The sequence below is a fragment of the Ips typographus genome, linkage group LG1, assembly GCF_016097725.1.
Source record: "Ips typographus isolate SLU linkage group LG1, UJ_Ityp_2.0, whole genome shotgun sequence".
Taxonomy (NCBI): domain Eukaryota; kingdom Metazoa; phylum Arthropoda; class Insecta; order Coleoptera; family Curculionidae; genus Ips; species Ips typographus.
Genome location: NC_138422.1, coordinates 24820729 through 24840397, shown reverse-complemented (window position 1 = coordinate 24840397; position 19669 = coordinate 24820729). Strand labels below are relative to the sequence as shown.

The window sequence follows — 19669 nt, the reverse complement described above, 5'->3', positions numbered from 1 at the left end:
GTTTCTAATTCTAGAACTATGGCTAACTTCATGCAAGAGTTCTGAAAATGTTGATTTTTCTGATAGTTATCAAGATCAGAAAAACTACTCAAAGGTACAGAAATAGATTTCTGGAGACGAGCTGCCGAACACCAAACAACACGAAAGACAGTATGCAATGAGTAGAGTATGGACATGAGAATGTCACGAAGACACGAGAAAACCATGTCAATTCTGGGAGAGAGAAACAACAAAAAACTATAAAAAGCACTCTGGGAAAAGTGGGAGAACGATTTAGAGGAATGGAGAAACTAAAAAGAAATGTATCTAAATTTTTTTGGGCTTCAAGCTACATAAAATCAATGGAAACAATGTATTTTTTAAACCAGAAAAACAAAAATCACTCAAATCTGTAAATTTTTTGAAAATCCTTGAAATTTGCTATAGTTTTCTCTTCATATCATGGAATTCCTAAGTATAATTGGTACACCATACCAGCTAGTTAAAACCAAAACAATACGAGTGTAAAATTACATGTCAATCATCAAATTATGATCTTCGACATAATCTAGTGAAGGTGATATCTATAGCAACAATAGGAAGGTCAAATCTTAATCCGAATATAAATTAATGCTTTTGAGATCATGTGTCTAGATTAGTATCTATTTTTGTACGTTTTTTTTTTAGTTTTCAGTTTCAATCAACTGCGCAGTAATTTCTAAAACTAATAAAATTCTTTCCAATACTTTCATCCCATTTAATTAGTGATTCTGATGACGCTAGTGAAATGTTCTTTGAGTGGGTGCCAAAATAATTGAGATGATTTTTTTAGGCGCCATTCTTAAAATGCTTTAGGTTATTACTTTCACTTTAAACTGATACATTGAAACTATTTTGGCATAGAATACGGAAGCAAAAAATTAAATGAGACTTTATGCTGGATTTTAAGTTATTTTTTCAACCAGAATTCTTTAAGAAATATGCCCAGAATACCGAAATGACATCTGCACATAGAACATTTAATATATCATTTGTGTACATATAAAAGTCGTTTTTGTTGTGGATCATTCAAGTCTACATTAAGTTACATTTTTTCTATCAAATCCACAAAAAGAATCAGAAAAAACATTATTTCCACTTTCCAAGTTAGTGTTTTTAGGTTCTTTCCCTATTCTTCACCTATACGAAAAAAATAATGATTTGCTGGTAATTCTGCAAAACAGGGTGAAACAGAAAGGATGATATTCATTTTAAATCCTTATTAGATGATTATAATATTTTATAACTTAAGGTATAAGAACATAAAACAGAACATATCCATTAGTCCATCTAGCAAATGCAGAATTTTCCAAGATTCCTCTTCATTCAGAAAAATGAATAAGATCAACAAATCCAACAGATTATTCAGGTCATAGTTTTAAATGTATAATTTCTAACTGATGAAAAAGGTGTTGAAAAACTTTAAAGAACAGAAGTTATTTGAAATCGTGATCTTTAAAACCCACTTGATCCATTTTCATCCTCTGTCAGTGTAGCCAATCGATCATCCTTCATAGACTTTGATAATAGCTTTTATGACATTGTTGACTTACTCTTATGATAAACTTACAATTATACCAACTGATCTATTATTACTAACATCACAACTAATAAACAAATCTCCCTTTGATCATGTTGTAGCATTTATCAGGACATAGGTATAGTGCTCATGATTAGGTTCCAGTTCGCAATAACATTACATTGTTCTAACTATTATCTTTTAATACTAAATTTGATTAGTTATGCTTGTAGAAAAACTAGATTAGGACAACAGGGCAAGTACCTAAGTCCTTTCCCCTAATGAGAGGAGGATGTCACCTTAGCCAGCGAAAAACACCACTTTTCAGATATGTAAGCTACATAATTGAGTAAAAGCTGTTTTTCGCAACTGTGTTATGCACTTGAATTAGGTGTTGCAGCCTCTCAATTAGTCCCAACAGAGAAGCCAAAAAGATTTAGCCACAAGAATACCAACCAGGATGGGAAAACTAACACTAAATGTGTTACTGACTTAATAACTTTATTATTATTATAAAACTGTTTTTACAAGATTGGGACTGAAGCAGACAGAACAAACTTTTACTCACATCTTGACCCTTCTTGTATCAGGAAACTTAGGAACCAAAAATTATCGAATTTCACACAAAGTAACGTTGAATCGGCGACAAATTAGATAGAAGCACTTTACAATGGACCAAAAAAAGGGTCTTTCCCAGTTCCTGTTCTTACTTAGCTATACAATAGTTTTGTTAAATCTAAAGGTACTAATGGTATTGTAAGAAGTTAAGTTTCTAAATAATCTAGAATATTCATTACAATATGTAACAAAAAATTTTTGCATTTGTTGTTGTATTTCCCATATGGTTCCATTCCAGAAACCTGGCACCTACTTTAAACACTGGGAATTAACCACAGAACCCAGAAAATGGTCTGAAGACATTCATTTTCTAGTTCTCTTCTCTCTAAAAGGTTATGCTTACATTCAAAACTACCAGGATAAGATACTGGTAAGTAACTCTTAAACTGCAAAAAATGGTCGTTGACCGTGATAGTTAATGTCATCCCACAACTTCTTACGTATATGACTTTTCCGAAAAAGAGCTTTTCCAAAGCGCCAACCTGAAAAACGACTTGGTTAAGTTCTCTCTCAAATATGTCCACAACTCCACTGTGGTGAAGGAGCTCAAAGACTTTTCCGCTGAGATTAAATCGCCAGAGGATCCTTAAGAGTGAGATTTGTGTGTGAAAAATCTTATTGAACCTTCCAGGAGGAAGGATTTGTCAGTTTTCTTTGAAAAGAAGCTGGAATTGTATAAACTGGCAAAGAAACGGAGGAGGACGTTGCGAAACTAAGAAAAGAGCAGAAGCGAAAGCAGATGATAAAGGCAGCACTAAAAAGAAAGGAAAAAAAGATTGAGAATCACATATTTTAGAAGTTTCGTTTGTTGTTGTCTGATCAAATTTATTAATATTTCGGTTTCTTCGTGAATCAATTGAACGTGACTCTTGGTAAATTTGCTGAACTCTCCCTCATATTTTTTACTTTGATTTCTTCTCTGTGTTCAATTGGGTTTAATAATTACCTTTCTTATGCTGGTCAGCACCATATAACATAGCTACCAGAAAGGAACAATTTGATAGGAGATCCTTAATTTATTTTGAACTTTTTTTAATTGCCTCTTAAACGTTAAGAAACACAAACTACGACAGACAATACTAAACGATCTTAAATTGTATCTGAATATGCAGGACATTTTCTTAATTTTCACACGAGAACTCCGATGATAGTTCTTTTGTAACGTTTTTTTATTTCTTTTCATCTTGTCGTCGCATTTTTTTTTCTTTGTTGCTGTTCTTCTTTGCTTTTTAGTCAACATTGTTGTAGTTTTCATTTATTCCCATCGTCATTCTTCCTTGTGCTTTTTCAGCATTCTTATAAGAGCTGCAAGTTGTGCTTCAATGGTTAAGCTGTTGCTTCTCCTTAACTGCATAAAACACCAATAAAAAGTGTTCTTCCGTGATTTAAAATGCAATTGTGTGCACTCCTCTATCAAACCTCTATAATGTGGTCCCAATATAGAAAATAAGGTCTTCTCATTGCGTAACATTGTGTTCAATCTGATGATGATGATAAATCTGATTGCATCTTCAGTTTTAGAGTTGATTCCTCCCTTCGTTCGGTTAGCTAACAGGCTAACGGATATCCCGTAGTTTAATTTAATTCTGACGAATGTTACAATCGAATACGAAGTGACAGCAAAAAATCACTGCTTCCTTAACGAAAAGAGCTCCGACAATGCTTTAAAAAGAGGGAGCAGAGACCAGGTGTCCCTTTAATGGTGTTCCCAGGCTCCCTAAAGAACAATAAAGATCACCGACAGTGCTGATTTCCTAAATTAAAAATCAGGGACACAATTCCAATATGCCTGTAAAGTTAGGTAACATTTGGACAAACCGTATCGTGGATTACAGAAAAATCGCGACACCCAGCAAAGCGCGGAGCAAAAATCTGAAATAGGAGCGCCAAGGTTATTTATAAATAATGGTTTCTAATATTCCGTGTATTTTTACTTTTCCGCGTGGAATCGACACTAAAAGGCGCCTATTAATCATTTTACAACATTTGAATTGCCCCGGAGAGTAATTTTGGGTGTTTTTGCTAGCCCGAATTTGGGTCATTGGCCCAGTTTCCGCTTTGGCCGCACGGACACCTTTAAGCCGGAATGCACCAAAGGTATGCACACGCATCCGAAATATGTCCTTATTAGTATGCTGGTGTCCACTATCTGGCAACAATGTCACCATTCCGTAAATACACATGAATTTCAAATCTGGTCGAGAAAAAAATTCTAAATCGACCTGTTGTGAACTGACCTTTTCTTTTGCCCTGCCTGCGTGTTTCTGAACCGATTTGGCCAATAGCGAACCTCTGCTTTCGGCCATTTTGCCTTCGATATCTGAAATGGTTAAGACACTTCCCACAACAACACTATAACGTCAAAAGTCCGTCGTATTTGGCAACGCGGCAATTCGACGTTAAGCACCGTGTTCACACACGACAACGAAAAGCCGACCACTGATACGCGGACCGAAAGAAGCGAAAACCGCTCAGGTTCTCCGGCTCTCTAACGGTAAACTAGGCTAGGCTTGAAAACTGGGTAAACACGACGTTGCCACAACTTTTCGGAATTTTACTTATTACGGTACGATTCAATATGTAGGTGTCTTGGTACCGCGGTACCCACTTGACACATATACAACGGCGGAATGACGACGTAGCAGGTACTCATTCAGCCGCATTGTTGGACCAGCGGTAAATGGATGTGTTATTACCTGCTGGGCTGGTTTTACTTTCACGTCATTACCATTACTGGGTGTCTTATTACGTTTTGTTGTCTTGAGAACACCCATTCTATGGTCTGCATACATCTGCAGTAGATGCTCATCTCGCAAACTGTTATTTAGGCACCAAGGGCGGAAAGAAGAAGATTACGCCTGCTGGAGAAGTTATTCGATCAAAGATCCACACCAAAACAACCACAAAACAGCAACATCAACAAACTGCAAGTTTTTGAAAACAGAAACAAATTATCAAATCAACTGCTGTCCACCCAGATTACAAAATAAGCTATGTTCAGGATTAATTGGAAGATTTAAGAAAATATGATATCAGTAAGTTGGCACTAAACGACCAACCAATCGAACAAGTGATAGCAAGCTTTAAAACTTGCTTTTTAAACATTATACAAATTAAAAGAGGAGTGGGAGTGAGGCAGAAATAAACTGAACCTCTATTCAGAGACAATTTTTCCAGAGGCCTTGGAAGACGCAGAAATGGGCATAATTAAATGTTAGTGGAGTATGAATCAACAACATCCGTTAAGCCGATGATACCGTTTTGACAGCCGGCAGTATGAACTATCTACAACAAATGGTAAATATGGTGGGAGAACACAGTAAATCCATAGGTCTGAACATCAATTCCAAAAAAACAAATTAATGGTTATATTTCCAGAAACCTGAGGTGCTTTCCAGTGACCTATATAAACTGCTCGGAGTAGTTCCCGACTGTTAGTGAATTACTTTGGACCGTTCCAGTGTGTCGGGACTTTTCGCTTCTGCACTGCTCCGAGTTGTAATCCCCTGCCCCCTGGCGCACCACCCGATAAATTGGTGCTTGTTGCTCCGTTAAGTATATACAGTTCAAATCTAGTTTAAATGTTCCAGTGCTAGGCAAAGAAGAACAGTTGAAAAGCTATACACCTCGGAGAGTAGTCTGTTCCTAAACTTTTAATCACTGGAAAGCACCTCTGAATGCATTCGTAAACTGCAGAATAACATTTGGAGGAGGGCCCATTGAATAGATTCAAATACGAAGACTGGACGTTGGAGTAGAAGAAATAAAAAGCCGTATTGAGCAAGCCCCACAAGCATTCATTAGGTTTAAAAGTGTAATGCTTGCCTATTCGGACTTTGGTATCGACCTGAGGATAAGATTCATAGAATTCTATGCCTGGTCGGTGCTTCTCTATGGTGTGAAAGGTTAGACCTTGAAGATAATCAGTGTCAGCAAACTGGAGGCTTTTGAGATGTGGCTCTATCGCAGAATTCTAAAGACAAACGAGGGAGTTTTTAGGGGTGTAAACACAGAACGCGAGCTATTCAATGCGAACAAGAAAAGAAAAACGGCCTATTGAGGACATATCAGGCGTAAGGGAAAGTATAAGCTCCTACTGTTGAGGAGTCCCCAATCGGGGGCAAGAGAGAAATAGAGAGAAGGAGGATGTCTTGGCTTTGGAACATCAGACAATAAACAGGACTACATGTGATATAACGTCTTTGATTCACACCACGCAAGACAGAGAAGCAATAAAACATGCGATTGTAAACATCCATTAGTCATATAAAGAAAAAGAAGAAGATGAGCTTGGACTACCTACTGTGCACTTAAAATCGGAACAAAATAAGTTAAATGCTTATTTTTTATAATTAAAATATCAATAAAACTATAAAAGTTATTTATAAAAAAGTTCCTTTTTGTGTCAATTTGATATTTTGCGAAATTGGGTTCAACTTCCTGTGTTGCTGTACTGTTTCAATGACATTTGATAGAAGAGGACACAAATACACTAGGGTTGCACGAGACTTTTGCCACTTAATAGCTCTATAATACTTTGGATGTTTAATGGTGGGTTGCACCGGCTTATATAAGGACACCCTAGGATTCTAGGCTGTTGCACTCCTGGCAAATCATTCCCCACTCACCAGACCCCCAAAACTTTAAGATATAAAACATCCTATAGTTTGCCAGGAGTACCAGAGATGGACGAGCTGACGAAGAAAGAAGAAATGCAGGACAAGAAGAGAGCCAGAAGAGCCCCTCCGTCAGCGAGGGCATCTTTTTCCCAGGACAGAGGATGTCGGTGCAACTCTGGGAACTTCCCGAAAGGGAACATTCCTGGACTTGTAGCGACTTCCTCTTCCAGACCTATCCTTTTAGTCTACAAAAAAGCAGAGTAGTCTTGCCTGACCCATCTATCTGAGGCCGCATTCCCAGCCAAAGAATATAGGCGCGCTAGGCTGTTGTGGTTTGACTGTGACAGGTCATGTGCAAAATATTACAGTCAAAGGAAAATTTTGCATAGGGAGCATCAAACATAGAAATTTGTTACAGCACCACGACAGAGCATGTGTTCGTGTTTTGCAATTTGTTTGCTAAATGTATGGGTTCCTTTTTAGAAATTAAAAAAAATAGTTTTACGTGATAAAAGGTAAATGTAGTAAATGACCTCGGTGGAGAATAGAGCGTTTTCCGTGGGACACCCTGTACCTTGGGCCTGTCCCACATTTTTTTTTTATTTCATAACTACAAAGACGGATTGAAAATATTATACCCGTATTTTTTTGTTTTCAAAAATAGAAAAAAATAGTCTAAATAGAAAAAAATTATGATAAAAACTACATTAATCTCATGTTTAAAACGCCCGCCGCCGGTGACGTACTACACTATCAACCAATCACCGACAAGAAGTGAAACAGATGGCGTGCAACAGCCAATAAAATCGCCCAGAATTACATACGTTACATGCGCGCCAAAACAGATCTTTTAAATTTAATGGACAAATTCAAACTAATGTAGGAACATTTACGACCATAATTTTTTCTTCAAGAATATGAAAAATTAGTTTTTTGATCCTATTCTTTCGATTCCAGTCATTAAAACAAAAATTTATTATATGTGGGATAAGCCCATTCACTAAACTAATAAAAGTATATGCCGCATCTAAGTACATATGGTATCAGTTCAATGGTAGCGGGCGGAGTAACTCCGAGTGACAACAAATCCGCCAAAACTGAAAAATGACAGCAATGACATTTACATAAGAAACAGTTGGCACACGCATGCGCCCATCTTAATGGTTTCTTGGCGGTCCTCTGGTCCTAGCGTAGCACAAGTTTTTTTCGATTGGTGTCCAAACACAATTCTAATCGGCGTTCTCGTTTTATGTGTTTAAGATAGTAAAAAGAGCGGCAGAACCATGGAAAAACGCATCGATTTGGAGAAAAGAGGCAAAAATCCGGCCGAGGTAAGCAAAAAACCCGCTATTTCTCCAGTTTTACCTGGCGTATTTACACTTTGAGATAGAAGTACCAACGCATTTGTTTTGAAATATCTAACGTACGGCACGTTCGAATTTTCCATTCCTCCTTAGTTTTTTCCTGCAAAATGTCTTGGTACCACGTATTTCTAAACTGGTATTTTTTGTTCACCCATTTAGAATAGGGAGAATGAACCAATGGGTGCTAAAAGGAAAAGCTAACCAATAAAATCTAGATAGACACACACACACACAGGTGCTGTGTAAAGACTCCATTCTTGCAATGTCAAGGTGCAGTTGCTTTGACCACATCATACCTATACTGTAAACCTCACTTTCATGAAACTATCATCATTATCAGTGAAAATGGGCCATTTACATAACTGTACACATGCACAGGAAGGGCTAATTAAAGTAGCCATACTTTCCTCATGCATCTTTAAACTGGAACCTCACCCAATTAAGCCATATAGTTTAAATTTACTATAGATAGATAGTGCATTACCTAAAAATTCAGATTGTAACTTGTTAAGCAAGTCTGAACCTGAATTTTTACAGTTCCTCCACCACTAATTATTTATTCAATATTTGAAGCAACAAGTGGAGTTAGTTTTAACTCTGGTTGGGTCATTGATTTCTTTACAGTTTTCGGAGTATGCTACTGATGAGTTTAATGTTTCCTGTTTTAGTTAACTGTTTTAATACATGTTGGAAAGCAGGTGTGTTGTCTGTTAAAACTTACAGGTTGGAAATTAGTTGAGTAGGATATTTAGATATGCGGCTTTTTTTCCAAACATTGCTTAGTTTATACATCATCTACTTCTAACTTTGGTTCCATATGAGTTGTTAGTGTTCTTATTTTGATAGAGAAATACATTCGGGAAATACTTGTGCATCAGATGTTTGTGCTTGAACTCTCTTGAGTCTCAAGAGCTCAAACTGCACAAAATTGGCTTTGTTTTTTCTTCTTATATTAAGTGTTTTTTGCTTAAAATCAGGGTGAATTATTTGTTTTACAGTTACAAATCCTTCACTACACTTGCTAGTGAATTAAATTTTATAATGAAATTGTATTTTTGTATTGGCATAATCCTCCCAAACCACCCCACTCCCATCCATTATAAACAACCACATACAGGTAAGTAAGTCCCAGTTGAAAGTTGAAAATCTTTTTTCATAAGATCTAAGATGTTAGGATTGTTAGACTTCCAATTGTTTTTTTTCTATATCTTTGATTGTTTATGTGGTATACTGTGATTTACAAGAGTATTCAGTGTGCAGTGGGAAAAAATCTATACAATAACTGAAAAGAAAATATGTATTGTTTTTGCTATATGCAAAAGCTCTAACTAAAATGGGCATGAATATGTTAAATGTAAATTTTTTCTTAGAGTTATTAATGGATTCTACACTATTTAGTCACATTAATTTTTTATGAGATTATACTTATAAGCACAAGTTAGAATTTGGAATAAATAAAAGATTTTTGTGTGAAATTTTAACTTGTAAAGACAATTTAGAAATATAATCAGTATTGTATTTGGCCACTATAAGAGTTAATGGAGACACTTCCCAAAATAAAATACATATGGCTCTTGAAATAAATCACAATGTATTAGACCTTTCAAGAATATTTTAAAAATGCTAGAAACATCCCAAGGAGTCACTTAAATATGTCAGAACTCTCTAAAAAGGTGCCAAAGGCCTCTAAAAGTCCTAAAGAACTTTAAAAGGTAATTTGAATGTACCCAGAGGCCCTAGAAGGTCATTTTAAGTATCTGAAGCCCCTAATCTTTCAATAATCCCATAAACTTTCAAAATAGTCACTTAAAGTTGCCAGAAGCCTCTAAAACCTATTTGAGAGTGTCTGAGGCTTCTAAATAGTTCTGTGGGCTTTCAAAAGTTTTATAAAAATGCCAAATGTCACTTAAGAGTGTCAGAGACTTTAAGACTCACTTAAATGTTCCAAAGACCCTTAAAAGTCATTCAGTTGAAAGTGTGAGAAGCTTATAAATACTACTTTAACCTGTACAAAGTTTTAAAGTACCAGCAGACTGTAAAAATTAGTAGAAAGTGTGGGAAACCTCTGACAAGTCAGAGTCTCTGAAAACTCAAAGTCAAAATAAATATATTTAGTTGTTTGTCTATTCCTTTTAACCTAAAAATATGTAAACCTCCATAATTGCATAATATGTGCATAAAATGTGTTGCATGTCACTGAATTAAAAGCAAAACTGCAAGCTTTTAAGACCCTAGTTAATTTAAAAAAGACAAAGAAATTAGAAAAAAGTATAAAAGGTTTCCTCTATACCTATTAGCATATTTATTATTTACTGTTTAGGAAAAGTCTAAAGTTTTACTTACACTTACAAAAGTTTACTTTGTTAAATATGTAAAAGGTGTGGAAACAACAGTTGAACAATACAAATAGTACTATAATCTTGGGAATAATAAAAACTGTGTAGTAAAGGCATTTTGTAGGAAACACCTTCATTTGAACTCTGGTTTACAGCTCTGATTTTTCCAAGTCAGTTATTACTTTATCATAAGTAATTTGCAATTTGTTGAAAATTATTGGTAATTATGGTCAATAGCAACAATTTATATTTTGTTAAGTCGGCAGCCTCTGTAAAATGTACTTTGAAATAATACAAAATAGCAAAGCTTCCAACTTGCACTACATCCTGTAGTTGAAAGCTCCAAAGTGTTTTTAAAACTGTCCACTCAATTATCATGATTTGTGATTGGTTGATTTTTTTATCTAAGAGTTTGTTTGGTTAAATGATATTAGGGACAATATGAGAATTTGTCAGACTATTGGGCTAACCTGTATGTAGGGAGTTTACAGGATGAAGAAATAGTGTGGCACAGTCCTATTTTTGATTCCTGGAAAAAACTTTACTTTATAATCACCAGGTATAGGACAGTATTTAGAAGGTATATAATTGAGTGCACTGCCTATTTATGCAGAAAGTCAAACAGAAATAGGTTTTGGATGTAACAAATAAAGAAGCAAACGTCATCTTCAATTTTTTATTAAAATTACCAGTTTAATTCAATTGTTTCTATTGATTTAGATCAAAGAGCTGAATCTCGACAATTGCCGGAGTACAAACATTGTTGGTCTGACTGACGAGTTTGAAAACTTGGAAACTTTGTCTCTCATCAACGTCGGCCTGACGTCGCTGAAAGGTTTTCCAAAACTACCCAATTTGAAGAGGTTGGAATTAAGTGATAACAGGTAATTAATTTACGGCTATACGGTAATAGAGCCGTACCAAACCGATATTGTCTTGTTGAAGAATTTCCGGGGGCTTCGACATCCTGGAAACCAGCCCCAAGCTTTCTTACCTAAACTTGAGCGGCAATAAAATTAAAGACCTGGAATCGTTAGAGTCCCTCAAATCGTTCAAGCATTTAAAGCACTTGGACTTGTTCAACAATGAGGCTACCAGTACGGAAAACTACAGAGAAAAAGTGTTTAAGATGCTGCCTAATCTGAAATACTTAGACGGGTAAGATACGGTTTTCCATAAATTGGGTATTTGTTATTCTCAGACTATAAAATTGGCATCAAACCAGTGTCGGTAAATAGATTTGCAAACAACACAATGCAAGTGCATTGAAATTGTTTTTGATCCCATAGCGTGTGTGTAACTTAATATTTACAATGTTTTATTACATAATAATATACAATGATAAGACAAACATTTTTAAGTACCTGAGATTGTTATTTAGTAGAGTGTAATTGTTAGGTTTGATGTCGAAGAGCGGGAGGCAGAAGAAAGTGAAGGGGAAGGTGAAGGTGATGAGGAAGTAAATGGAAATGGTGAAGAGGAGTCCAATGAGGATGACAGCTCTGAAGAGGTAAAACATTTTTGTTTTAGTGTTTTGAATCCTTTAATACTTTTCTTCTATTCAGGATGATGAAATGGATGATAGTGTCGATCTTGGGGTAGTCTATTCAGAAAATTTGGATGATCTTTCCGACGAGGGTGATTACGAGGCTGGTGAGGATGAAGAAGAGGACGATGATGTGGAGGAGGAGGAAGATGATGATGATGTTGAGGCTGTCACCCCATCTAGTGGTAAGATTTTATATACATACTTTATTTGTAGTGTACAATTACCTTAGTGCCATATTTTACATTGGAAAATATATGATTGCAAATTAGTTAGAAATATTTAGAAAATGTTCTTCTCATTTTCAGAACAAATTTAATATTATTACATCTACAGATTTGATTTCTTATTTTAAAAACGTACAATGTCTCACAATCAACAAGATGATTTTGTTTGATTCGGCCACATAATTAAGTGTGCTTAATCCAACTAAAATATTTTATTTCCTGCGGGGTTAGAAACAAGAGTTTTTAACTAAAAAAGTATCAAAAACTGTCAACGTTTTGCTATATTTTATAGCGGAAACTAGACATACACACACAAAATAAATTAATTATAATTTTGATATTACCCCGATTTTGTTGTTTATATTATGTGACTCAGGAGGTCAAGCAAGAGGAATAGTTTATATTCCAAATAGTCGGAATATTTAGAATTTTTTTCAAAAATTTTTTTTGCGACAAAATGTTTCTAGAGCAGTTTAATATAATCTCAACCATATTATGGCAAGTTTTTAAAAAAATTAACCAAACAAAAAAGGTCTGGTGTGCATTAGATCTCCGAAAGAAACACGTTGGTCAAATTGGCTGTGATTTGTTGGAAGAACCATACACCGAAATCAGCTATTGGAAGATTTACTCATACGACGTTGCCAAACGCAGCACTAAATAATGGTACTGTAGTATAAAATAGAAGTAATGTTTAATTACCTCCCATTGCTTCAAATTTATAAAAATCAGACTCATACTAACCAGAAAACCAGGTTAGCGCGAGTTTTAATTCATTTTTTTTAAAGAATGTTTGTTTATTCTTTAGTCATACAGTACTATTGTCTATTTTGTAAATAACATATTTTAGCATGGTTGCCAGATTGTAATAAACAAAGCTTTTTGCTAAAAGAATTAGGTAAGATTTTTGTTCCTTCCACTTGTTCAATTTCCAAAAGTCAGCAATAAGTCTTAAAATCACAATATTTTTTGAAAATATTAAAATTAAAAGGTGGTTAAAAATCTCATGTTAAAAAGGCACCACGTTGTAGAGGAGGAAAGGTGTTTCTCTTTTTTGATTTGCAACATTTTTTAATGTAAAGATATACATACAAAGTTTTGCCACACAGAAATTGATCTTAATACAAATTACGTTCATTCAGAAAACATACTATTTTTATGAATTATTTTTACGCATCGTCACTGCTTTTTACTGAAAATATAAAAAATGTCCGGACAAATAAAAATCAGTACATAGAGTTGTCATATGAAGTAAGAAAAGTATAAAAGTGTTCCTTAACGTCAGAACTGTCAAATTTGGTTCCATGGAGCTATAAAGACTACTTTCCTCTTCTAAGAACTTAGAATTTCATAATTTCCAATGGGGTACTTGCCATACTTGCATGGATTTTTGATTGAATAGACTTATTTTGACTTAAATTCAAGTCAAAATAAGTCTATTAAGACAATCAAAAATACATGCAAGAGCGGTAAAATATTTTTGTTCAGAAATCAGCTGTTTCTCTTAGTATATTGTTTAGGGTGTTTTTTTCTTTGTAATATGAGTATCTATTCAAAACTGTCATGTGAAATTATAAAATCCATTTTTAATCTTAAAAGAGTCACGTCACCTTTAGGATCCGTTTTGAAGTTAAAAAAGAGTCACGTGGTCTAAAAAATTCAATTTGAGTATTGAAAATCGTCACGTGACCATTTGCACATTAAAAGGAGTCACGTAATTTAAAAAATCTCGGTTCAAACTGAAAAACGGTCACGTGACCCTTTAAACATTATTTGGCTATTTACAGACCTTCAGGATTTCGGTTTGACATTAAAAAAGAGTCACGTGACTGAAAAGAATGTTTGATTATTGAAAATCGTTATGAGACTTTATGAACTGTAAAAAAAGTCACGTGACCTTTAAAAATATATCTTATTTTTGAAATTCGTCACGTGACCATTTGCACATTATAAGGAGTCAGGTGACTCTTCAAATAATACTCTGACATCTAAAACGTGCCTTTTAGGATTTCGTTTTCACGTTAAAATAATTGAAAATTGTCACGTGGTCATTTGCACTGTAAAGAGGGTCACGTGTCTTAAAAAATAATATCACTGAAAACCGATTACGTGATTCTTCAAATGACATTTTGAGTCATGTGACATTATAAATTCCATTTTTAATCTTAAAAGAGTCACGTGACCTTTAGGATCCGTTTGGACGTTAAAAAAGCCACGCGATTTGAAAAAAAAAATAGTCTAAACATAAAAACTGTCACGTGACGTTAAAAATTACATTTTAATCTTACCAATAGATACGTGATTTAGTGTATCAGTTTAAAACTAAAAAAACGGTCACGTGACCTTCAGGATTCTGTTTTGACGTTAAAAGAGTCTAAAAGACTATTAAAATAAATAGAATCTTTATTATCAATACCTCAAACTAGAATTTTCTTGTTTAGTTTTCAAAATACGAGTAATTTAACTCAAATTTATTTGAAAAAATTAAGCTTTCTTATGCAGTTCAGATGGGATAGCAAAAGAAAGCGGATTATAGGAAATACTGTATTAGCGCCATCTCTTAGAGTTTACCTACAACTGAAGCAGCCGAAATACATTAGAAAGCCCTTGAAGCCGTAAACTTCCTTTTTGGGTGCCAATTTAATTACATTGCGCTGTCTGTACTTATCATTTAGTCTATGCTTGTGGTCTCTTGCTTACGGTCTCAATTTTTAAAACAATATATTATCCAACAACAATATGAGTAAATCTGCGAATCAAAGTCAATGAGTCGTCTGTCAGAATTTTTTTTTATTGTACTAAGAAAGACCGAGAATGCTATCATTTTGTACTAAAACAGTCTGAGCTCACACCAATCAGTAAGCACTTGAATCAGCTGTTAAATGTGTGGATTTCTTCCGATTTTCTTTTGCTAATATTTCACAAACCTTTTGTTAAATTTAACCGAAAGTTTAGGTAAGTGGTTTCTAAAATAGTTTTCGTTTCATGTGAACATACTGTTTTTGGTATCAGTTTTCAATGCAAGTACCCTATTGGTCCAAAGTATTTTAATGTTGCTTTTGATGTGTATTTACCGGGTGACAATAAAAAATGACAACCAAATTGTCACGAATGTGACATGAAGGTCTAGTAAGTTTGAAAGTGCTTGATATATTCGATTCTTCGTTAAAAATACTAGGTACTTTATTAACGTGTCAAACCAGTGAGAACAAATTTTGGCGTTACATGAGTTGGAAAAGCTTCCGATTGATATTGCGCGAACATTAAGCGGTGGGAAGAGGCTATACTATACTGGTCGGCGTCCAGGAAGTGGCAGAAAGCGCACCGTAAGAACCGAGAGCTCGTTCGAGAACGAATCAGGCGAAATCCGAGGGTCTCCATGCGAAAAATCGCTCGTGAGACTGGTATTAATCGGGAATCAATCCGCCAAATAGCCAAAGAGGATCTACATCTCAAGCCTTACAAGCTACAAAAAGTTCAGCTCCTCACCGATGATAACAAGCGCGTACGGCTTGAAAGATGCAAACGACTCCTTCGTCGCCACGCTCCCCTTCAGTGGAACAAAATCCTCTTCTCAGATGAGAAGCTGTTCACCGATGAACAGACCCACAATCACCAAAACGATACGAGCCAAAATCCCGCGGCTGTTATGGTTTGGGCCGGAATTTGCACCAGCCGCAAGACCCCCCTCGTTTTCGTGGACCAGGGGATCAAAATCAACAAAGACGTCTACCGCCGTGACATCCTTGATGCCGTCGTACTTCCGTGGGCTCAGCAGCACTATGGCGATGCAGATTGGACGTTCCAACAAGACTCTGCTCCGGCCCACAAAGCAAAAGCGACTCAGGGCTGGTGCCGGATCCATTTTCCGGATTTCATTTCGTCGAAGGAATGGCCATCCTACTTGCCAGATCTAAATCCGATGGACTACAGTGTGTGGTTTATTTTGGAGACCAGGACCTGTGCTACACGTCACAAAACTTTGGAGTTGCTGAAGAGGTCGCTGCGTCGAGAATGGGACAGAGGTGCGTGGCGCCGCTGAAAATTTTCGGAATCGTTTGGTACTCTGTCGAGACGCGCAAGGAGGCCACTTTGAAACCGACCGAGTATGTTAAAGTCAAAATAGTTGTTAATTGTTCTTCGCCGATAAATTTGAGTTTTGTTGCAAATTAAACATTTTATGGAGTTTTTGCTAGAGATTTTTTATTGTCACCCTGTATTAGCTTAAATATTAATCTTAATTTAATAATAATTATTAATTAAGTACGAATAATACATTTACTTTTTTATTTTATTTCAGCGAAGGGAAAGAAGAGGAAACGCGAGGATGGCGAGGAAAACTAAAACCTAAAATTTTGTTTGTTATATCATTTGTTGCTGTATCAAAAAAAAAAAAAACGATACTAGGAAAAATACGTTCAGGACAAAAGAGACACTGGAAAAAATGACGTCAATCCTGGCTGTGTTTTTTCATTCAAAACTAGGCGATCGGCCGTGTTCGCGTCGTTTAATGTAGTTTTTTTTTTATTTGTTGTCTTTTTCTATTGGACGCGGACAGTGCCGTAACGTTTAACCTCGAGACGTCAAAAACCAATTTTTTAAGCAAAGGAATAAATCAAATTATTGTCGTTATACAGAGAATTAGTGAAACATGCGCTCGCTGGATGGAGCGTGACGAAATGCCTTGCAAATTTTTACGGAACGTGTAATGTGCGATGTTTAGATGTGTTTTACATAAAACAAGTTTGAAAAAAAAAATAAAATTTTTAGTTTGTTCTATTACGTGCTCGGCATTAAACAAAGACGTTTATTCCTTTTACTTTAAAGTGTCTTTACTCTCAGTCTTTTCTTAATTTAACGCAAGTGTTGTATGATCTCCCTTGTAATAATGAAGTTCTGAAATGAGTTGGTAAAGTCTCTCTTGATGCAAAAGTTCAATTCTTAGGTTCAAAACCATTCTTGTGGAATATTGTTTATTACTAAAGTGACGCTATATTATACAGGTTTTTTTTAATATTTTTAATTTATAGTTTTTAACATAAGTTTGTTTTTACTGATGGTACGTTCATAATTTTCAAATTCAGGGTACATTGTATTTGCATATTATTATAACATTATTTAGTAGTCTGTAAAATATTTTTCATATTGAAAAATACCCTAGATTTTTCCTAAATACATGTCATTATGTACCTAAATGTGGGCACAATTTTATTTTCAGCTTTGTTCCCGTCATATTCACAAAAATCAAAGTTTGCAAATTTAAAGCTGTAGCCAATTAAAACGAGCTCCAACAATATTTTGAAAACGAGAAACTATTCCGGTTTGACAATTTTCAAAATATCTCTTAAGCTAGCTTATACAACACAGAGATGTAAAAGCGGTAATTTTCGAGTCGGAAAATTTCAATTTTTGGAAATTTACCGGAAAATTACTTCATGTTTAAATGAAAATTTTCGATGATAGGGAAAACCACTGTCAAACTTGTCATTGTTATTGTCAAACTTATCATGCATTTTAATGAGATAATTTAAGACATCTAACCGCCATTTGCACCGTCGTACTTTAAGCATAGCTTAAGTTAAGTATGGTTTAGAGTGTGACTTTTTTCACCTGTACTGTCACAGTCTAACCCAAACTTAAATGAAGCTCGGCATACAAAACGACGGTGTAAACGGGGGTAAATGATTAAATATTATTTATAAACTTATGCAAGGGTATAGTAAGTAATCTGATTTAATTGAATAGATGTTCTATATGTTCTCCCTTCTGGGCTGTCACAATAAAAACTGTCAAAATCAAACTTTACAACAAACAACTCAATTTTAACAGTAAATAACTCAGTTATTCGACGTTTTAGGTAAAAACGCTATACAGGGTGGTCAAAAGAGAATTTCAAGGGCTACAAATTGGTATATTGAACCAACCGATACTTGTCAAAATAACCGAGTTATTGACAATACAATGGAGTAGTTTACAGGATGATTTATTGAACTTTTAACATCCTTGTAACTTATTTTCATTCTATAACAAAAAAATACCAAATATGAATCTTATAGATATTTGCGTCTACTTTATTCCTAGATACTCCATCAGTATACAGGGTGTCCCAAATTTGAGCAACAAACCAAACAACGTCATATTCTAGGCCTACTTGATGTAAAATGTTTGTATCAATATTCAATTGTTTTTGCTCCTACAGAATTACTTTTTTGATCACTCTCCTCGAAAGCAGAAATTCCCAATTTGAGCGAAATTTTGGTGCATTTTTCCAGAAAATCGTCCATAATAAGCGAGTTTCAAACACCCTGTATGAAACTATAACAAAAGAAAGCTAATGAACGAGGCAATCAAGTGACGTTGAGCGGGCACGGCTAAGTTGCCCCGTTTAGCCACCAGAGGGCGTCAAAGTTGACTTTCGTTTTTAACAGTTTTTGCTCAATATCTCAGGAACGATCTCAGGTTAGAAGTCTGAAGTTTTTACCGCAAATGCACCTCGATGGGATGCAACTTCTACCTTCTATACACTTTTTAGGTACTATGCACCGTTTGACCTTGAAAAATTAAAAACTGGAATTGTCAAGAATTTTCAAGAGTGATTTTTTTCAAAAAATTTTTTATTTTCAAAATTAACCTTAACTGCTTAAATACCTTCAGGTTAATAGTACAAAAATGACGTAAAGTGTCATTTGTCAAAATGTAATTTTACAAGGGTGCCACGCCCTAAAGTGTCAAAATTGACATAATTTCAAGGTCATCTCCGAAACGGTGCCAGTTAGAGCAAAATGGACGTCAGATTTGTGTTCCCCAGGTTCAAATTAGTTAAAAAAATTACTTTGATTAAGGAAAGTCCAAAATAGTCGCCGTCAGTATAGTAGGCCCAAAAACTCCCTAAGTTAGATTAAAATTTCGTGCACTTTTCGTCCATAATATATACAGAAAATCATCCATAACTCGCTTATTTCAAACACCCTGTATAAAACTACCGTATAACAAAAGAAAGCTAATAAACGGGGCTATCACGTGACGTTCAACGGGCTAAGGCTGGCTAAGTTGCCCCGTTTAGCCGTTAGAGGGCGTCAAATTTGACTCTAGGTTTTTGCTCAATATCACAGGAATGTTTCAGGTTACAGGTCTCAACTGCCGGAATACCTTCAAGTTAATAGAACAAAAATGTAAAAAACAAATTATTTTTGAATTTTTAGATTTTCCAATTTTTCCGGATAATTACCGAAAAATTTCCATAAATTTAATTTTCCGGAAATTTTACATCCCTGATACAGAATGATTTATCATCAATCAAAATCTATTTAGGTGAGATTACTACAAGGCGTAAGAATTTTTTTTTTAAAGGTTTTGCTATAATTAGGTTTATTTGCGGTAAAAAAAACAACTATAATTAAAGTTGTTCACATCAGCAATAAC

The 19669-nt window shown here is 35.0% G+C and overlaps 2 protein-coding genes across 3 annotated transcripts in view; one reads left to right on the top strand and one right to left on the bottom strand.

Moving 5' to 3' along the window:
• The window catches only part of Amph (amphiphysin), a 32195-nt gene extending 27465 nt beyond the window's left edge, over positions 1-4730 (bottom strand). The window contains exon 1 of one of the 2 annotated variants that reach the window (XM_081972667.1): positions 4393-4730. In XM_081972667.1, coding sequence (XP_081828793.1) covers positions 4393-4461 — 69 coding nt within the window. In that variant the 5' untranslated portion in view covers positions 4462-4730. The remainder of the gene's footprint in view (positions 1-4392) is intronic. The other variant, XM_081972674.1, reaches the window with a different exon arrangement.
• Positions 4731-7931: 3201 nt separating this feature from the next.
• Mapmodulin (acidic leucine-rich nuclear phosphoprotein 32 mapmodulin) lies at positions 7932-17442 on the top strand. The gene is made up of 6 exons (XM_081989274.1): positions 7932-8105; positions 11195-11358; positions 11420-11632; positions 11873-11984; positions 12040-12205; positions 16548-17442. Exons 1-6 carry the CDS (start codon positions 8058-8060, stop codon positions 16589-16591), a joined length of 747 nt encoding a protein of 248 aa, XP_081845400.1. The 5' UTR covers positions 7932-8057; the 3' UTR covers positions 16592-17442.
• The last annotated feature ends 2227 nt before the right edge of the window (positions 17443-19669 follow it).

Coding starts and splice junctions, on each gene's coding strand:
- Mapmodulin (XM_081989274.1), top strand. CDS start 8,058: ATGGAAAAACGCATCGATTTGGAGAAAAGAGGCAAAAATCCGGCCGAG. Junction 11,633..11,872: donor AATCTGAAATACTTAGACGG/GTAAGATACGGT, acceptor TGTAATTGTTAG/GTTTGATGTCGAAGAGCGGG. Junction 12,206..16,547: donor GGCTGTCACCCCATCTAGTG/GTAAGATTTTAT, acceptor ATTTTATTTCAG/CGAAGGGAAAGAAGAGGAAA.